At 41.6% G+C, this 22,045-nt stretch overlaps 1 protein-coding gene across 1 annotated transcript; it reads left to right on the top strand.

Annotated features, from left to right (window-relative positions):
* Positions 1 to 17,008: 17,008 nt before the first annotated feature.
* LOC138878130 (uncharacterized) lies at positions 17,009 to 18,030 on the top strand. The gene is made up of 2 exons (XM_070157792.1): positions 17,009 to 17,524; positions 17,749 to 18,030. The coding sequence occupies exons 1-2, from the start codon at positions 17,009 to 17,011 to the stop codon at positions 18,028 to 18,030; spliced, it is 798 nt and encodes a 265-aa protein (XP_070013893.1).
* Positions 18,031 to 22,045: the final 4,015 nt, after the last annotated feature.

The following is a 22,045-nucleotide window of genomic DNA, read 5'->3' as shown; positions in this document are numbered from 1 at the left end:
AAAAGGAAGTTATTGACTTCATCTGGGACCACATCATATGTCAGTTCGGTATGCCTGCCGAGATTGTATGTGATAATGGAAAGCAATTCGTCGGCAACAAGGTAACGGAGTTCCTCGAAGCGCATAAAATAAAGAGGATCTTATTAACACCGTACCACCCAACCGAAAATAGACATGCCAAGTCAACAAACAAAACTATCATCCAAAACCTAAAGAAAAGGTTGGATGATGCAAAAGGAAAATAGAGAGAAGTCCTACCCAACGTCTTTTGGGCATATCGAACGACATCGAAGCCCAACACAGGGGACACCCTGTTCTCTTTAGTATATGGCTTTGAGGCCTTAATCCCTGTCGAGGTCGGAGAACCCAGAGCCAGGTTTGACATACATCGGAAGAGTCAAATCACGAGACTATGAATACTAGCCTCGAGCTACTAGATGAAAAACGAGAGGCAACACTTGTTCGGAAGCAAAAAATCGAGAGATACTACAATAGAAGGACCAACATTCGACACTTTGGAATTGGGGACTTAGTTCTATGAAAAGTTACCCTCAATACTCGAGGCCCCAATGAAGGGAAACTAGGCCCGATGGAAGGTAAGCAACTACCAAACAATTGGATTGTATCACTACTCAAACAATACTATTGCTAAGGTATGACTTTCTCCTTTTTGTCCATTTGAATTTGAAACTAACCCATTGCAGGTGTTCGATCGAAGATATCGAAGGCACCTTTTTACACGAAGGCCTTAGGTTTTAAAGCACGCGTTGCACTCTTTTTCCCTTATATCGAATTTTGTCCCAAATGGGTTTTACCCGCGAGGTTTTCAACGAGGCAACAACTATGTGCTACCTAAGGAAAACTCAACAGTATCTAAGGCTTCTTTTCAATCAACCTCGAATATTGGGGGGCATCACCCTCGGAGATTATATTTTCGAGGAATATTGTTCACACCAAAGAGGGCCTCGATAGGAAAACTTTGTAATGGACCAAACAGTGAGATGAACCGTGTCCATGTAGAATAGTCGAGCCCCAAAGGCAAAACATGTACACATGTATCAATTATTCAAAGAAGCATTCTTTCTATATCAAAACACTGTGTCTCAAAGAAGTCTACTATTATACGAGCTTCATACTTATAATTTTATGAAACACGGCTCAAGGGACAGATTGCAAATACACCCCGAATACTCGGAGACTGTCATCGATAGTCAACACATCCGAGTTAACAAAATTCATAAGACCTCAAAGAGGCACCCCCTTGATATAAAGGCCAAGGCCATCATACTCGGAGACTAACCTTTTTTCGAACAAGTTCGAAAGGTTATTAGGAAACAAGTCCAAGAGACATACCCGAAGGCTACGACCATATTAAAGGCTACAACCATATTAAAGACTACGGTCATATAAAAAGTTATGACCGAAAGAATGCGGTTCGTAGACGTCTGACTTCCGCCATAAATTAAAGGCCTTCAAACACTTTGAAAAACCGGTTAAGTCAGGCTACCCTCAGCAAAAGCAAAAAGGGCTTCGATAAAATCAGCCCTCAAATAAATTAAAGGATTCGATAAAATCAGCCTTCGAAAAAAACCTCAAGAGGTATTCAATTGTCGTAACACAAACGGATTACAAATGAGGTTCCAATCGAAAAACCCAAAGGGTACAAAAACACATGCTAAGGCATAAAGAAATTTTAACTAAGTCTTTTAGCCGAAAAGAAGAAAAATTTATAGCCGTCTTAGAGGCCGAAGTGGCCCAACTTAAAAAGCCTAAGGGCCAGCCTAAAGAGCCTAAGGGCCAATATAAAAGAGCCCAAGGGCCGAAACATGCGGATTTAGAGACCTTACTCTTACTCAACTCGGACTCAAGAGTCCCTTCATCCCGAGCTCGCATCAAATCGACTTAAACATAGCTCGAGGATTAACAAAAACTTTAAGAGTTACTCTATTATAAGTTTGAAGATCGCCCATTAATCACTAAAAAACCTAACGGTTGTTATATTCAGAATCCGAGCTGATGTTACTTGATCATTGAAGTTATCAAAATTTGTAACAAAATGAAGAAAAAGAAGAATTCCACGCAAATTGGAGATATATCAAAGGGAGTTATTTATATTTATAAAGGGTATTTACAGTACCCACGAGGGACCTTACAAAAAAAAAGAAACAAAAACAAAAGGCCAAGAACCTAATCTACTTTGGGGGTCGCATCCCTGAGAACCACATCTTTGGGAGCTGCATCTTCGTGAGCTGCATCCTTGGGAGCCACATCTTCGGGAACCTCCTCCTCGGGGACTCCATATTCATCTCCCCGCCCTCAAAACCACTAACATCTTCATCATTAGAAGAAACGAGAAATTTGGCATCGGTTTCCAGCGCCTTTGCTTGGGCTATTTCTTTAGTGAGGTCGAACCCTCGGGCATGCATTTCTTCGAGAGTCTCCCTACGGGCTTGGCACTTGGCTAAATCATTAATTCGTTTTTACCAGTCGAAGGCCTCCCTTACTTCTGCTTGAACAACCTTAACATCTCTTAAATACACGGCGATGGTCTTATTAACCGTGACGTTCGTCTTCTCCACTTTGTCCCTGGCTTCAGCAACCTCGGCCTCGGCTTTAGCAAGTTTGGCATCAAGCTCCCCGATTTTCTTGGCCTCGACCAGATTCTTCACTTTAATACCTCGGAGCTGAGTCTCAGCCGAGGCCAGTTTGGCTAGAGCAGCTTCTTTGTCAACAATGAGCCGATGTATGTTCTCTTTCCATCGGTGGCAGTCAACCTTAACTTGATCGACCTCGCCCCGGAGCTGCCCAATCATCGCCAACTTCTGCTGCAGCTGAGACATCAAAGTGTTAGCCTCTACAGTAAGGCCAAGAAGACCATACTCTGTTAAAATCACGATTACCTACTAGTCTAGTTCGGCCTCATTTTTTCGAGCTTTGGCCAAATCATACCGAAGGTCCTTGAGCTCCTCCTCCTTTTGGCTACAAAGGAGCCTCATGGCCTTCTCTTCATCCGAAGACTTCCTGAGCTTGGCCTCTCATTAGCTCAGCTCGGCCCTGAATTTGGTAATGGCCTACACAAAAAATAAAGAGATACCAGTCAAAGAAGGGGAGAAGAAAAAATTACTGCAAGAGAAGTTAGTATTTACCCGAGAGAAGAGACGATGAGCCTCTTCAAAGAAGGTGGATGTGTCATTAAGGTCGGCGACATCGTCGACACTAGTGTCCCGAAAAGGATCTTCTTCGAGGACCTTGCTCGAGTCGGGCGTTCGCAGAGCTCGAGCATCCTTTATTGCCTCCTCGGAATAAGATAGTAGAGAAGAGGAGTGACCCATTGTAACAGCCCCGAGCTCCTCACTTAGGGCGCTCTGATTGGGTTTGGGGTTTTCGGCAGTTGTCCCCTCAGGTGTACTTGTTGAAGGTGGGGGAATGATCTCGATATCCAAGGACTTGAGGGCTTTTCCCGAGTCTTTCTTCGGAGTTTCCTTACCACGAGGCAAGTCTCCGGTTCAGAGGATTTGGCGGCCTCGACCGGTATTCTAGTTCGGGTCACCAGCGCCGGTTCTTCGCCCTTATTTTCATCATCCTCCAGAAACTGGTAGGCCGAATCTACGTCCACGTGAATAAGGTTCCTCCTTGGCCTTCGAGTAGGGGCCTCCTTATCCTAGGGGTCTTCGGACTTCGAAGCCCCTTTTCTCTTGTTGTCTTTCCTTGATTTCGGAAGCGGGGACTCGATTTCTTCCCAGGGCAGGGCTGGCCTCATTTCGGAGACATCTCCGATGCCTGCACAAATAAACATGAGTGATATGACATTTCCAATAAAATAAAAGCATGAAAAAATCGGGGAAGAGAACTTACCATGATGTTTGGCCTCCCTATTTCCCCCTTGATAATTCGCGCCATTTTAGTTCATCATACATGGATGTTGCAGCTAATTTTCGGACCCAATCCTCGAGGTCGGGGACCGGGTGGAGCGTCCAAGCGACTACTGCAAGAAGGTAGAGACATTATGAAACTCAGAAGCAGAATATGAGAGGATATTTGGAAAAGGACTTCTCTCACGATTAAAGTTCCATCTCTCCAAGAATGGCATTTTTCACCAGGGATGACGTCTGAGGTCCTCACGCTGACAAACAGACTCATCTATCCTCGATCTTTATCCTCGTTGTTACTAGCAAAGAAGGCCTTTTTTGATCGACATTGAAGCTTGATGAGCCCTCGAAACAGCTGAGCCGATATAATCGAATGAGATGGTTGAGGGTAAACTCTTATCCCTCGGCCTTGCTGGATTAATAGAGCAGCATAATCATGATGTGCCAAAAGAAGGGATGGATGTGGTCGAGAGTAACCTCGTACCTTTTGCAAAAATCAATCACTATCGGATCGAGGGGACCCAATGTGAAGATGTAAGTGTAAACACTTAAGAACCCTTACATGTGAGTAGTGATGCTTTCCTCAGGGTCGGGGATCTGTACCACGACCTCGTCTCACCAGCCGTAGTCCTTCTTCATGGCATTAAGATGCTTCTTCGATATCAAACTGATATATCGAGATACATGTTCACATCATCCTGGGATATTGGGGGGGTTTTCTATGTTGAAATCCTTCTTTATCACACAAGGGCCGGGAATGATTTCGTAAAGGGCCGACGCCACCAGTTTGGCTGGTCGGGAAGAAGAAGAAGAAAATGCCTTCTCTTTTTGGGGGACTATTTTAGAAGTTTTTGCCATGGTTTTAAGCTATGAGATGCAGAAGGTAGCAAAGCGAGGTATTTTCTGGGAGTTTTGGTATTTTCTGGCACTTAAAGGGGCGGTGGAAGCAGATGATGAGAGAGAGAGAGATGAAGAGAAAAAGGGATCAGAGTGAATGTAATGAAGAAGTAAAGTTCTTAATTCAAAGAAGGAGCCCCGTATTTATAGATGAGCAACGACAGTTCGGCGGCATTAGTGGCCGACCATTACTGGCATGCATTTAATGTTCTGGGGAAGCGAACCAACGGGATGTTTCGGTCACTTCGAGTGCCCACGTCACGGAAATGACATCATCATTAGAGACTCTGGAAAATCAAAGATCAAATCATTTCTTATCATCTCACTATAAGAAATGCAGGGACTATTTGTATACGGTCGAAATCAGGTATGCCCGATTTTCCGAGTTCGAGGGGTCGCCTTAAGCCCGAATTCAGGATTGATCGAGTTCGAGCTCGATGGACCAAGCTCGAGCTCGATGACAAAGTACAAGGCTCGAAGAATTAAGTGTTCGAGGAATGTCGGAGCCTAATATGACTGGCCTCGAGATAATGTCATTATGGATTTGTAACAGAATGAGCAAGATTCTTGCCACGTCCCCAAGAACATGGCATAATTCCCGGAATAGATTTGTATGAATCCGTACTAGGCGGTTAGACAGCTGTCACAATAAGATTCTTTACTGTAAATAGAAATGTACCTTATTTAGGGTTCCCCATTATATAAAGGGGACCCCAATCATTTGCAAACATCATCTAATCATTGGCAAAGAATATACTCTCTTACTTTTTCGCTCATTGTTCATTAGAATTGCCCTTTTAGCTTTATTATTCTTGATTTATTGTTCTTGATCCAACTCGAGGTCACTTTGGCTCGAGGTCAAGACTGGTCTGCATTCTGGTTTGATTTTACTTATTCCTTTCATTTATACTTCAGATTTCTTGGTTATTACTTAGTATTGAACTAAATCACGTATCTTTAAAACCATAAATCAAATTTAATTGAGGCTCATATTTTCGAGGTAAATACTCTTCTTTCTCCGTTCCTCGTTTATGTTCAGTAGTACACTTTCCAGAATGTTACATAATTCTTTCATTGCACTTGCATTCACGTGAGAGGTAGTAACGGTTTGTTTGCAAAATAGACATAATATTAAAGGAATGGCGAAATGGCTTCGTGGCCACTTAAACTTGTAGGGCTTTTGAAAGCAGATACACGAACTTTGGATTTTCCCATTTGGACACTCGAACTCATGATTCTCTTAACTAATAAACACATCTGACCCTTGAGCCTATGCGCGTGTATTACATATACACAGACGTGTCCATCCAGTCAGCAAATGACCAATCCAAAAGTAAGATCCCACCCAACTAATGGCATGCGTAATTTTTAAATAAAAATTGTCACCTATATTTATATTTTAAAAATAAATATAAATACAATAAGAAAGAAGAAACTTAACCCTTCCAGCTTCCTCTTCCCCATTCCTTCCCATCATCCCCCCTCCTCCCCACACCTGCAACTCATTCGTCTACTTCCATATCAACACTCCCTTCCTAGGTTCTTCTTCGTTCTCTCCTCTCTCTCCAAATATTTCTTATTGTTTCTAGCTAGGTAGAATGTCGGAGAAATTTTCCGATCAATACTATCGCAGAATTGTTTTTTTAAAGTTGTGACAATTAATTCGTTGTAGTGGACAATTGGCGTGACCTCCTCAGCAGCAGGAATCGATTGGCATTGCTCTTGGGCGATTTGGACCACTGGAATGCCATCTCCGACTAACTAGATCCCGCCGGAGAGTTGTAGGTCATCTGAAGTGGCGATTCCTACAATGAAATCTCCTGATTTTTGGCGGAGAGGTAGTTCTTTGTGTGGAGAACAATCTCTACGGATTGGAATTGCAAGATTGAATGGTTAAAAATTGAAGAATAGTCAAACCCGATGAATTTTTCTATTTTTTAAAAATTATTTATCATATTCATGCGCTTAATACCGGTGATTAACACGCAATAGGCCATATCAGCTATAATATTTCCACCTAAGCATAGTCAATGGTCAAAGATGTTTATTAATAGACATTTTCTCAAGTACATGTGTTCAAATGGGAAAATTCAAAGTTCGCGTATCGGCTTTCAAAATCCCTACAAGTTTAAATCATGGAGCTCCCTCTCCTTCGACAAGAACTATAGCCAAATTTCTAAGCCGATCATCGACATTATCCTTCCAAATATATCGCAATCAAATCCGATAGCGCTCAGTCTAGGTCCAATAACCTCATCTCCTCAAACACAACCATTCTAGTGACACGCAACACCAATGCAACCCAAGTCAGAACCGTGCAGTCCGTGCACCAACAAGCAACAATTCAAATGTATTTAAACATGGAAAATGACTCAGATGAGAGATTGGCCCACAAGCTCAACATGTACCACCACAACCGCAATGCTACGAACCCCTCATACATAGTGGAACCAAGACAAACAAATCTAAAACCAAGGATCATATCCCGACATGACTCCGCTGCAATGTGTGACCCCATCCAAACACTGGTCCGTATACCTCATGCTACCATGCTCAAAATCAACGACTACATGCAATTCGACATCAAATACACGAAGTGCATGACTATAACCACGGAGAAGCAACTAGCATAATATACCACAGTCCGGAGAGAACATAACCAAGGCGCAATCTACCATTCGACACTCCAATAACCATCTCGCTCAAATCCCTCTTTAAGACAAAAACAGAGTCGCACCATGTGTGGGTATAAGCAACAAATCACAATCCCTCGTAACATAGAAGAGTAATACATATACATATCCGATCACGAACAAGCTCTATCCTAACCGAATGACACACCCTTCAGCAATAATGGTGTCGAGTCAATAAATTCGATCCGTGTAGAATACACATCTTCCTCGGGCCTACCAATGGGCCGCCAAATCAACTCCGGTCATCCCTAAATGGATAAGTGGCCCTCCAAAAGTCCACAATGACATATCCATACGACGTACTGCCATTTAGCTAACTTTGGTCACATCTTCACTGTGTGCAACCCCAAACAATCTGCTTCTAAGAATTCCCGGTCTCCAAATACATAGAACACACGAATCTCCATATCTGATCCCAACTCCACCACATGAATGTCTAAAACATCTCTCATACCTGATCATCCTAAGAGGAATACTTCTATAATTCTTCCGTGCCACATAGCAAAAATCTGAATATTAGTAGGCAATCAACCAGGCGAGTACTGCAATAACAATGAAGCATCCGTAAGTTAAAACTCAGTGCGCCTTCTGATATGCGCACCCTACTCAGGCAATACCAAGTAGTAATATCATTCATATACATATCTGAAACCATCTATTTTTTCTAAGAATTCATTACCTTTCCTTCAAAACTGAACCGTGACCTTGCACATGCAAATCTCAATCATACACAACACACCGCATCTATCATACCATCATATGAAAAGCACGAGAATCTCATGATCAACTTTGAGTCGCTAGAAAAATACATACTCGATCAGTCAGAAACCTTCCATTTGATCTCATCTAGGAGAAAATCCCAATACGCGACATATTCCTCATGCCAGTAGGAAATAACCATCTCGAACCATGATAGAAATCATCGAGAACTCTTTGGAATCCATTTGCACATTACCAAGCTATCAGAACCGAATCCCTCTAACTCAACCAATCCACAGAGGTCGCCAAAACCCAAGAGTATTGTCACGAAACACCTGTAGAGACTCACCACATCATAAGTATCCAAAGAACCGATCATACACATTACCGTGTTGATCCTACCTACTATTAAACTGTCCTATTTCTCCGAGCTCCTTCCAAATTACCCTTAAGTTGACACTTCTCCTTGCCAGAATACCACGATCCTTAACCAAAACTTACCTCACGATATCTTAGAATAAAATCACACCACCTTAAGGCTCATATGCCACCGTATTTCCCCTTAAGCACCCGAAAAGTACCACACCCGAGACACCGACTTTGAAGAGACATTCCGTGAATCTAAAGCCGTTTCCTTCACTTTCCTGATATTGAAATGTAAATTCCACAATAATAATAGAGAAATACCGTGAGTCTTGACACCATCCAATGTAAATCTCAGTTTCTAGCCATATACCAAATTATGAGCGTATAAGATTTAAATTTCTTTACAAAAATAAATTGAAATAATTACAACATCTGTTTGAAATGTAAATTAACATAATTCCAATCTAATACTACCAAGGACTAGTGATAGGCATAACTAAAATGCAGGTACATCTTCTGATCCAACTCTAGTTGTACGCAGTAACATCAACATTCAATATCTGCACGCAAGGTGTAGAAATATAGTGTGAGTACAATCGACCCCATGTACTCAATAAGTAACAAACCTAACCTTAGGTTGAAAGTAGTAACGAGCTGGAACAAAGGTCGAAGTCCAACACCAATAGCCATCAACAGTTCATAACAAAATAATAATAATTATAATGGTACAAGAAAAATACTCAGACATAAGATACTTAATTCGTTCACAGTTCCGGAAAATAAGCATGCTTTTCAAGTATATTAGTGAAAACCCAATTCCTTTATCGAAATCACCAAAATACGAGTAGGTTTGTAAAACTGTAATTTTTCTCAAAACTTTTCAACAACAGATAAGATGTTTCATTATCAAATGGCATGAGGAAAATACATCTCTATTCTTACCTGTCAATGTGTATGAGAAGTCATGAATGTCGTGATACTGTACAACATGAGGAAAATGCATCTCTATGCCTCTATGTCCAGCGTGCAGTCGAATGCGATGCAACTCAGTGATAAAACCATATGCATACTCTTAGAGTATCAATTCACTCAATCCTCCCAGTCACTCGACACTCGCACTCGCACTCAGTAGGACCTGCGTTCACTGCGGGTGTGCAGACTCCGGAGGGGCAATTCCAGCCCAATCGCTATAATTAGCCAATCATGGCGTAAATCAATAACATCTACTGTGGCGTGCAACCCGCTCCCATCATAAATCAATAATACCTGTTACGGAGTCACAATTTACACGGTGCACGCCCACACTCTCATCAGCTAGCATGTGCGTCACCTCAACACCAAACACCTATCACGCATATTTAGGGGTTCATACCCTCAACACCAAGTTTAGAAGTGTTACTTTTCTCGAACAAGCCAATTCCAATACCGAGCAAGCAAAACGATGCTCCAAAATGCTATCCCGTGTGTACCGACCTCCAAGCGGCTTGAAACAAGACAAAAGAAACTCACACATCAAATAATGCCAAAGGAAATATAACCCAATCGAATAAGGTCGAATCTTTAATCAAAAGCATAAAAATCAAACCAAAAGTTAAACTCGGGTCTGAACCTTTGTACCCGATAAAACTCACTAAATCCGACAACCCATTCAATTACGAGTCCAACCATAATAGTTTCATTCAAATCCGACTCCAAATCGCTGCTCAAAATTCAAGAATTCACTCTATGAAACTTTAGGCAAAACCTCCAATTTTTCTCTTTAAAATTCATAATCCACATGCCAAAATCGAAGATAGATTCATGAAATATAACCAAAACCGAGTATAGAACACTTACACCTATCCTTGTGAAGAAATTTGCCTCCAAAATCGCTCCATTCCGAAGTCTATAGCTCAATATGTGATAAAAATTGGCCAACCCTCGAACTTAAAGCATTCTGCCCAGCGTTTTCCGCATTTGCGGATAGTAGGTCGCACCTACGATCTTCGCTTCTGTGGTGAAAAACATCGCTTCGGCGAAAACACCCTGGCCCAGCAACTCTCGCACCTGCGGTAACAAACTCCGCTTCTGTGAAGACCTTCGCACCTGTGCTTCTAATTCATCGCACCTGCGCATCCACACCCGCGCCAAATTCTCCGCTTCTGCGAGCTTCCTCACCCAGATCTCACCTCCCTTATGTGACTGCTTTGTTGCTTCTGTGACCATCGCACCTGCGCAAACCAACTACAGGTGCGATCACACCAGATCCTGCCACCAACAGCCTTAGCCAAACTTGATCCAAACAATCCAAACCTCGTCCGAAACTCTTCCGAGCTACTCGGGACCCCACTCGATTATACTAACTAGTCTTATAATATTACACGGACCTACTCGAGGTCTCAAATTACGCATAACAATATCTAAACAACGAATCGCACAGCAAATCAAACTTAATGAATTTTTGAACTTTCAACTTCCAAAACTCACGCCGAAACATATCAAATCAACTCGGAATGAACTCAAATTTTGCACACAAGTCCCAATGACATAACGAAGCTATTCCAATTCCCCAGACCACAATTCGAATCTGATATCCTCAAAGTCAACTCTTGATCAAACTTATGAATTTTTCATACCTTCAAATTTCTAATTTTCGCTAATTCGCGCTGAAACCTTCTAGAAATATCAAATTTCAAATCTAGGCATCCGCCCGAGTCTAAAATCACCATCCGGACCTAAGGAAACCATCAAACTCCAATCCGAGGTCAAATGCTAAAAAGCCAAACTTGGTCAACTCTTCCAAATTAAAGCTTAAATCATGAAATTCATTTTTTCAAATCGATTCCGAATAACCTGAAAACCAAAATCGATGATTTGTACAAGTCATAATACATCATACGGAGCTACTCATTCCATCAAACTACCAAGCGAAGTGTAAATATTCAAAACGATCGGTCAGATCATTACAAAGAAGAAGGAGGAGGAGAAAAATGAGGAAAAAATAAAATTTTAATTTTCCCTCCTTTATAAAGGAACATTGTCCCATATTGAAGGAGGAAATCTCACTTGTTGAGTACATATATAATTACACTTCTTCTAGCTTTTAAAGAGTTGAGAAGAAGGCAAGCTCGCGCCGTCGTCGTCGCTTGACTTCGTCTTTCATCAGATGATTGATTAATTTTTTGGACCAAGTTTATTTATTAAATATTAATATTTAATCCAAATCGGCCATTTTTGTAACAATAATTTAAAGTTTTCCTCCGATTTTATTTTCCAGATTTATTTTGCGTAAATGGCCATTTTCGTTATAGTCATTTTACGTGAAAGGCCATCTTGAAGAGTTGCACCTCTTCGGTTGAACCCAACTTAATGGCTATAAACGCCAAGCAATTTCCTTAGGTTTTTCTTACTAAAATTATGAAATCTCTTTTTCCTTTCTACATTGTCTTTTTACAAAACAAACAAAGTGTGATACACTGCCGCCATTTGTGTTCGTGGTATACTAAGGTTTAAGTATCGCTACACGAGTGTGTAGTCCGTTCTATTATGGGAGAAAATTATCCTAAACCTCGTGTATTAGGAGGGGATTAAGTTCCTTAAGGAAACACCGTGAATTTAGTAGACTCGAATTAATTTCTGTTTCTTCTACATTTCTGTTTTTCATTATTACTGTTTCCAGAATTATTTTACAAATACAGATTACTAACGGTTGTTCCTATAACTGTATCTCCATTAATAAAGCACCCAATATCACCACATGGACAATGGCCTTTTGAAACTCCTATTGTTGAATTACTGATACGGTTAAAAATATGTGTTTTCTAAACCCATCAAAAGAAATAATTTTGTCAATATATTACGTAATCCAACTATAGAATAATCCACTAAAACTATAAATCTGCGCTATAAATCAAAACGCAAGAAGCATATCGGAAGGCACAAAGCAAATATAAAACTAAAAATTCCTTAATAGTTGGGCACCAAAAATTCCGTAATAGTTGGGCACCTTTATTTCAAAAGTATAAAGTATTTTTAACCTTAAAATTTGATCCACAAATAAAAAATACTATATCCTTACCTCCATTATGCGCTACTCAACGTAGGAAAAAAGAGAAAATTAAAAAAACAACCTTAAAATTTCACAGAAGAGCAATGGCTACTTAGTACTTGTTCCCTTTTTCCAGCCAAGTATGTACAGTGAATAACACGATTTAACGGGAGGGTAAAAGTTGGGAAAATTTAGAGGAAAAGACAAGAAAGACTAAGGGGTTGTTTGGTAGGAGGTATTAGAAAAAATAATGCAAGCATTATCTTTATGCATTACTAATAGTTTATTTGGTATAGTTTTTCAACCTATGTATAACTAATACTTGTATTAGTCATCGTACTTGTATGTATAAGTAATGCATAAAAAAACTATGGCATTAGCAATACCAAAGCTATTAATGTATGCATTAGTATAATTAAAGATAAAATTGTCCTTAAAGTCCCTTAAAACTAGAAAATATGGAGGACATTTTTGTAAATAACTATTTTTTTTAAAAATAATGCAATGCATTATAATTTTAATACACCACACCAAATATTAGATAAGAAATAATATCTGCATAACTAATGCTTGCATTACTAATCCATGTATTACTACTACACCTTATTCCCCACTATTCTTATATACCCTACCAACCGCCCCCAAGTGCTTATTAGGTGGCATGCACACTTAAGGAAATTGAAAAATGCAGATATGATTATCATACTACATTCACGTAGTATGTTTTATATATATATTTATATATCATATATGTAAAGCCCCCCAAAAAAAAATTTGCTTAGTAATTTAAGATTTTGTGGTGCCAAGGTAGGCCAAATATTTTATCTTGCGTGCAAATGAGGATTAAGGATATTATGGATATCAATTGGATATGTTAAGAAGTGTATAAGTTATATTAGAGGTGAATTGGAGTCTAAGGAAAGGCCTAAGTCTAAGCAAAGTTAGAAAAGTTTCATATTAGACGAAATCTGTAAATGAGTGCGCACAAGACCTCACTTTGAACAATCATATCTCCAGATCTATAAGGAGTTGTGTGATGAATAACATATCAAATTAAAGCCTTTTGAGTCTAGTTTCCAACACAATAGACCGTTCGTCATTTGGAGATGTATACGGAAAGTTATGGCCATTTTACTGGGAAGGTATCTCTAGCGCGAACATTAGCGCGAAGTCGCGCATTATACTGAGTATTCTGCCTCCCGCTCGCGAACATAGCGCGAGCTCGCGTGCCTGGAAGGTTATTAAATATCCTAAAGACCGAAAATAAGAGAATTTGAGTCATTTCTCAAGCTTAGGGCTTCCTCTACACCCCCAACTCGACCAAGGCATCTAATTGCACACCTAAGGTTAGTTTTTAAGTGTGTTTTCATGGTGATTTCACTTCTCAATCACTAGTTACAACATGATTTTGATTGGGTTTCATAGGGTTTCTTCAAAATCTCAAGAACACCCCAAATTTGTCTTTCAAGATTTGGTCTACAAGAGGTAATCCTACACCTTAGACTTACATATATGGAGTTATTATGGAAATATGAGTATGGATTAAGTATTGTAACTCATGGGATGGGGATTGGAAGTCATAGGTGCCTAACCTAGGTTGTGTTGGTATTGTAGAGATTGTGAGGTGGGTTATTGGGGTATGATTCTTGGGGTAATAGTATTATGTATACATGCATGTACAAATTAGGTTTGTGGGAAGATTGATGAATATAAATAAGTAAAGATTGGGTTGGGGAAAGAAGAAAATCTTGTAAAAGGAATTTAAAATCAAGATGCTCAACTAGTGTTTGATAAAATGCTCAAATGAGCTGAAACCATGAATACCTTCCTAATTTGTATTAATTTTGTTATGTCTCAAGTAGATTGGGATTGCTAGAATTTTCGAAACGTCGTAGTAACTTAAGGAAAGCTCAAACGAGGTATGTATGGCTAACTTTGACCTTTTTAAAGTCACTTTGTTTGGTGTACAAATATTTGGTATGTAATATCTACGTGGATTATTTGTGGAATTCTTGTGATTGGTATGATTTGATTGTTCGTGGTTAAGTCTCCCGATATAATGGTGTACGTAATTGGCAATAAACCAAATGTGTGATTGTGAATGTGTTATGTGGTAAGAGTTGAGAAACAAATGATGGAAGGAAATCGTAAATGATGCAGTTGGAACAACTGTGGTAATAACATATATGGCTTGTATTGGCAATTATCGCGGTGACATAAAATGCATATGAGTTGTTGAATATGATGGAAATAGTATTGATGGCTATAGAAATTCTTTGAGAATTGTTGTTGTTGTTCTTTGAGATTTTTTGTTGTTGTGTTGTTTGTGAATTGTGATTGTTCGGTGTGATCGGATTGCGCGCCGCAACACGAAGTAATAAGGTGTGGGTTGTGGTGATAAGGGTGGCCGAGGTAGTAAGGGTGACCGAGGTAATAAGGGTGGAAAAGTGATCGAAATCACTATTGAAATGAAAATATGAGAAAGTTGTGAAATCATTGATGTGAAAATGTTGAAGGGGAAATGGAGAGATTGTAACTTGTTTGGCTTGATGGTTTTCTTTCATGTGTATTTGATTGTTGGTTCCATTACTACTTGTTACTTGTGTATGGTTTGAGTTTACTTAGGGCAAGTTTGTTCATACATACCAGTACAATTCAAATGTGCTGACGTCCCTTTTGCCGGGGGCGCTACATTCGTGTTATGATTGTAGGTGGATCCATAGAAGGTACTCCAGTCCACCGACCGTAGCTCCCCTTCACTTTCCGCCAGAAGCATTGGTGAGCCCTTTTCCTCCCGGGGCCTTGCGTGCCTCATGCCGCTTTTCATTTCGGAGTCTTGTTTTGGTTTTTTGTGTAAGGTATAGCCGGAGCCTTGTTACCGGCAAGTATTGTATCACTCTTTTGTATCCCTAGAGGCTCCGTAGACAGGAAATGTGGGTTATGTACTTATGTATTTTGGGCAGTATAACTTGTAAACCACGCTAAGTAACTATGTATGCTATGTAAATCTTGTAAGAATGTGTTTAAATTTATAAATGGCTATTTCACTTGGTTAATGGGAAATGGAAACGCGGGGTAACGCGTGGAATAGGAAAGGCACCTAGGTCCGCTTGGCTGGGGCTGGCCGGTCGAGCGCCGGTCGTGCCCCTCGGTTTTGGGGCATGACAAACTTGGTATCAGAGCCTAAGGTTTTAAAAGGGTCCTAGGATGTCTAGGAGCCGTGTCTAGTAGAGTCTTTCTTATCGGTGTGTTGTTGACCACATCTATAATTTGGAGGCCACATGGGCATTTAGGAAATTACCTTCTTCTTTGTTACTCTATATCGTGCGGTGAAGTGAAAAGTGGAAGAATTTACCTCTAACTCGTGCTCTGTTCCAAATTTTCAGTAATGGCACCTAAGAAGAGAGCTAGACTCGGCCTCGGGGCCAATTCCACCCCAAGTGTGGTTATGAATCATGTAACTAATGCCATGGGTGAGAGTGACTTCCCGGTCTTGAATCTGCCTGGCCCATTTATTCCATATCCAAGTATTCCTGTTCCAGCTGCGGTAGAGGGTGCTACCATCCCTCCCGCTGATATTCCAGATCCTCCAGTTTTCGGTCCCGGGGTTTCTGATGGGGACCTTAGAGGAGCCATCCATATGTTGACCCAGTTAGTGGCCGCTCTGGCCCAGAGATCCCATGATGCCCCTACGTCCTCCAGCGGACAGGGAGATTCCGCCAGCTCCAGAGTCAACCAGTTTCTGCGGTTGGCCCCTCCAGAGTTCACAGGCACAGACCCAGAGGCCGATCCACAAGATTTCCTTGATGAAATGTATAAGACCCTTCGAGTGATGAAGGCTACAGAGACGGAGGGGTTGAGTTGGCTTCATACAGGTTGAGGGGAGCAACGTATTCATGGTTCGAGATGTGGGAGGATTCCCGTGGGGAGGAAAGACCTCCAGCTAGATGGGATGAGTTTGTAGATGCATTCATGGACCACTTCTTGCCTGCCGAGACAATGGCGGCCCGTGCCACTGAGTTTGAGGTCCTCAAGCAGGGCAGTATGAGTGTTTGGGAGTACCACATGGAGTTTGTGAGATTGTCCAAGTATGCTCCCCAGTTAGTGTCGACCATAGGTGATCGAGTTCGGCGATTTGTTCAGGGTCTTAGTCCCTTGGTGGTGAACGAGGCTGCTACATCGGCCTTACACTCAGATATGAATTATGGGAAGTTTGTGGGATTCGCTCAGGCCACAGAGGCTAGGAAGTTGAAAATACGGGCAGAAAGGGAGAGTAACAGCAGGGCCCGATCAGTGGGTCACTCAGGGAGACCAGTTCAAAGAAGGGGGCCATCAGGGTCATCCCAGTCATATGCTCAGTCCTCAGCGAGCGCACCGCCATCTGTGCACAGTTATCAGCAGATCAGTCACTTGAGACCAAGTTCAGATAGCAGGAGACCCCATTAGTCCGGTCGTCCATGAGGGGGATCACAGCAGCAGGGGGAGCTCTATGCCCAAAGTGTGGGAGATTCCATACGGAGGCTTGTTATTTGGATATCCCGGTGTGTTATAGATGCAGGGTGAGAGGTCATATCCAGCGGGACTGTCATGCGCCCAGACAGGGCACGGGTAGGGGATTTGCTCAGCCATCCAGTTCTTCAGCTGCTACACCATCCGTGCGCCCTCCAGCTCTAGCAGGGCGTGGTTCAATTAGGGGTGAAGCTCGTGGTAGAAGTGGACCTAGTCGATTTTACGCTTTGAGTGGTCGCCAGAGTGTAGAGGCTTCTCCAGATGTTGTCACAGGTATCTTGTCTGTTCAGGCCATTGATTGTTATGCTCTTATTGATCCGGGGTCCTCTTTGTCTTATGTCACCTCATTCATTGCTTCAAGTTTTGGGGTAGAACCCGAACAGCTTCATAAGCCGTTCTCTGTATCAACTCCGATTGGTGATTCTATCACAGCCGCGCGAGTTTATAGGAATTGTGTTGTCACGGTATGTGGTCGTGCTACCATAACTGATCTTATTGAGCTTGGAATGGTGGATTTTGATGTGATTATGGGAATGGACTGGCTTTATTCGTGCTTTGCTAAACTTGACTGCCAAACGAGAGTCATGAGGCTTGAGTTCCCTAATGAGCCGGTTATTGAGTGGAAGGGAAATGGTGTGGTGCCGAAAGGTAGGTTTATTTCCTACCTTAAGGCTTCAAAGATGATTAGGAAGGGTGTATCTACCATTTGGTTCGGGTGGCAGACACCACTTCAGAAGTGTCTGCCCCCGAGTCCGTGCCAGTCGTGAATGAGTTTCTTGAAGTGTTTCCGGATGAGCTTCCAAGGATCCCACCAGATAGGGAGATTGATATCGGGATTGATGTATTGCCAGATACACAGCCAATATCTATTCCACCATACAGGATGGCGCTAGCGGAGTTAAGGGAGTTAAAGGAGCAGCTGAAGGATTTATTAGAAAAGGGGTTCATACAGCCAAGTGTGTCGCCGTGAGGTGCTCCGATTCTTTTTGTCAGTAAGAAAGATGGGTCGCTCCGGATGTGTATTGATTATCGGCAGCTTAACAAGGTCACCATCAAGAATAAATATCCTTTACCTCGGATAGATGATTTGTTCGACCAATTGCAAGGTTCAAGGTTCTTCTCCAAAATTGATCTACGGTCCGGGTATCACCAATTGAAGATCAGAGAGCAGGATATTCCTAAGACCTCTTTCAAAACTTGCTATGGTCACTTTGAATTCTTGGTCATGTCTTTTGGGCTAACCAACGCCCCGACAGCTTTCATGGATCTTATGAATCGGGTCTTCAAGCCGTTTCTAGACTCCTTTGTGATTGATTTCATTGATGACATCCTCGTTTATTCGCGGAGCTGGGAGGATCATGCCGATCACCTCGGGGCAGTTCTGCAGACTCTTCATCATCACCAGTTGTATGCTAAATTTTCAAAATGTGAATTTTGGTTGGAGTTCGTTACCTTTCTAGGTCATGTTGTTTCCAGTGAAGGGATTCAGGTGGATCCCCAAAAGATTGCAGCAGTGAGAGATTGACCTAGGCCCACGATCCCGACGGAGATCCGTAGCTTCTTGGGTTTAGCGGGGTATTATCGTAGGTTTGTGGAGGGATTCTCTACCCTCGCCTCCCCTTTGACTAATTTGACGCAGAAAGCAGTTAAGTTCCAATGGTCCGACGCTTGTGAGAAATGTTTTCAAGAATTGAAGTCGAGATTGACCTCGACGCCGATATTGACCTTACCGGAGGGCACAGAAGGATTTGTGGTTTATTGCGATGCCTCCAGGGTTGGTTTGGGGTGTGTGTTGATGCAACAAGGGAAGGTTATAGCATATACATCAAGGCAACTCAAGAATCACGAGAAGAATTATCCGACGCATGATTTGGAGCTTGCGGCAGTTGTATTTGCCTTGAAAATATGGCGGCATTATCTTTATGGGGTCCATGTGGATGTGTTTTCGGACCACAAGAGTCTCCAATATTTGTTCAAGCAGAAGGAGTTGAATTTAAGGCAGCGACTATGGTTAGAGTTGATCAAGGATTACGATATGGATATTTTATACCATCCAGGGAAGGCGAATGTGGTGGCCGACGCTCTCAGTCGGAAGTCCATGGGTAGTTTGGCTCATTTGGGAGCGGATTAGAGGTCGTTGTCTCGGGAGGTTTATCAATTAGCCAGTCTGGGGGTTTGTATTTCGACCTCAGATGAGGGGAAAGTTGTGGTGTGTAATGGAGCAGAATCGTCACTGGTAGCGGAAATCAAGGAAAAGTAGTTCATTGATCAAGCATTGGCGCAGATGAAAGAGGTAGTTTTGAATAACAAGACTTCAGCTTTTTCACTCGGTGGCGGGGATGGGGTATTACAATGTCAAGGTAGGCTATGTGTTCCAGATGTGGATAATCTTCGGGAGAGGGTAATGGCGGAGGCTCATAATTCCAGGTATTCGATGCACCCAGGTTCTACAAAAATGTATCATGATCTCAAGGAAATTTATTGGTGGAACGGTATGAAGAGGGGTATGGCGGACTTTGTGACTAGATGTCCGAACTGTCAGCAAGTAAAGGCCGAACATCAAAGACCTGGTGGATTGACTCAAAGCATAGAAATTCCAATGTGGAAATGGGAGATGATCAATATGGATTTCGTAGTGGGGCTGCCACGCACTCCGCGCAGGTTCGACTCAATTTGGGTGATCGTTGACCGACTCACAGAATCGGCGCACTTCTTTCCAGTTAAATCTTCCGACACAACGGAACTATATGCCTAGTTGTATATCAAAGAAATAGTCAGGTTGCATGGCACTCCAGTCTCAATCATTTCAGATCGAGGGGCTCAGTTCACGGCCAACTTTTGGAAGAAATTTCAGCAGGGCTTGGGCACTCAGGTAAATCTCAGCATAGCTTTCCATCCTCAAACTGACGGGCAAGCAGAGCGGACTATTCAGACGCTTGAGGACATGTTGCGAGCTTGTACTCTTGATTTCAAAGGTAGTTGGGATGACCATTTGCCACTCATAGAATTTGCTTACAACAACAACTTCCATGCTAGTATCCAGATGACACCATTCTAGGCACTGTATGGTAGGAGATGCAGGTCTCCCATTGTGTGGTTCGAGGTTGGAGAAGCAGAATTGATAGGGCCAAACCTCGTACATCAGGCCTTGGAGAAAGTCAAAGTTATTAAGGAGAGGTAGAAAACTGCTCAAAGTCGCCAAAAGTCTTATTCGGACATTCGTCGTAGAGATTTGGAGTTCAAAGAAGATGATTGGGTATTTTTGAAGGTTTCCCCCATGAAGGGAATCGTGTGATTTGGGAAGAAAGGGAAATTAAGTCCAAGGTATGTCGGACCATACAGAATCATTCAGGGGATCGGTTAAGTGGCATACAAGCTCGAACTGCCACCCGAGATGTCGTTGGTACATCCGGTCTTCCATATGTCTATGTTGAAGAAGGTAGTGGGAGATCCGTCCGTTATTGTGCCAATTGAAGCTATTGAGGTTAATGAAGAACTATCTTATGAAGAAATTCCAGTTGCCATTCTTGATAGGCAAGTCCGGAAAATGAGAACTAAGGAAATTGCCTCTGTAAAAGTGTTATGGCGGAACCAGCAGGTTGAGGAAGCCACTTGGAAAACCGAGGAAGAAATGAGAAAGAAGTACCCACATTTGTTTGAATAGTTATGTAATAGCTTTCATGCATTTGGTTCCTGTAAACTCTTATCTTTTGATTTGATCTATGTTAAACTATTCCATTTTGACTATGTATGTTGCCTATGCGGCCATAGTTGGTGTTGAACAAGTTATGTTATGTCTATGGAACATGTATATACTGTTAGGATATGAATCTGGGGCCCTCTGACAGGTGGATAGTCCTAGTTACAAAGGAAACTCTAGCGAAATTCTCGGAATTTAAGGAGTTAGCCAAATTTGGGGCTGATGATATATTTCATAATGTGAAAGAGCAGAAGTTACATAAGGATGGCTAATGGATGAAACTTGATCCTCATTCAAGGACGAATGATCTTAAGCGGGGGAGAATGTAAAGCCCCAGAAAAAAAAAATTGCTTAGTAATTTAAGATTTCGTGGTGCCAAGGTAGGCCAATATTTTATCTTGGGTGCAAATGAGGATTAAGGATATCAATTGGATATGTTAAGAAGTGTATAATTCATATTAGAGGTGAATTGTGGTCTAAGGAGAGGTCTAAGTCTAAGCCAAGTTAGAAAAGTTTCATATTAGACGAAATCTGTAAATGAGTGCGCACAAGACCTCACTTTGAATGATCATATCTCCAGTTATATAAGGAGTTGTGTGATGCATAACCTATCAAATTAAAGTCCTTCGAGTCTAGTTTCCAACGCAATAAACTGTTCGTCATTTTGAGGTGTATACGGAAAGTTATGACCATTTTACTGGGAAGGTGTCTCTAGGAGTTGTGTGATGCATAACCTATCAAATTAAGGCCCTTCGAGTCTAGTTTTCCTCCGATTTTATTTTTCAGATTTATTTTGCGTATATGGCCATTTTCGTTATAGTCATTTTACGTGAAAGGCCATCTTGAAGAGTTGCACCTCTTCGGTTGATGAACCCAACTTAATGGCTATAAACGCCAAGCAATTTCCTTAGGTTTTTCTTACTAAAATTATGAAATCTCTTTTTCCTTTCTACATTGTCTTTTTACAAAACAAATAAAGTGTGATACACTGCTGCCATTTGTGTTCGTTGTATACTAAGGTTTAAAGTATCGCTACACCAGTGTGTAGTCCATTCTATTATGGGAGAAAATGATCCTAAACCTCGTGTACTAGGAGGGGATTAAGTTCCTTAAGGAAACACCGTAAATTCATGGGACTCGAATTAATTTCTGTTTCTTCTACATTTTTGTTTTTCATTATTACTGTTTCCAGAATTATTTTACAAATACAGATTACTAACGGTAGTTCCTATAACTGTATCTCCATTAATAAAGCACCCAATATCACCACATGGACAATGGCCTT

The sequence above is a fragment of the Nicotiana sylvestris genome, chromosome 9 (genome assembly GCF_000393655.2).
Source record: "Nicotiana sylvestris chromosome 9, ASM39365v2, whole genome shotgun sequence".
Taxonomy (NCBI): Eukaryota; Viridiplantae; Streptophyta; class Magnoliopsida; order Solanales; family Solanaceae; genus Nicotiana; species Nicotiana sylvestris.
Note: the sequence above shows the minus strand (reverse complement) of the source record. Positions and strands in the feature narration are given on the sequence as shown.

What these genes read in the sequence shown, in the direction of transcription:
- LOC138878130 (XM_070157792.1), top strand. Translation starts at nt 17,009, where the DNA reads ATGAGGGGGATCACAGCAGCAGGGGGAGCTCTATGCCCAAAGTGTGGG. An exon ending in ATAGGAATTGTGTTGTCACG is followed by an intron (nt 17,525 to 17,748) that starts GTATGTGGTCGT and finishes AAAGATGATTAG; the next exon opens with GAAGGGTGTATCTACCATTT.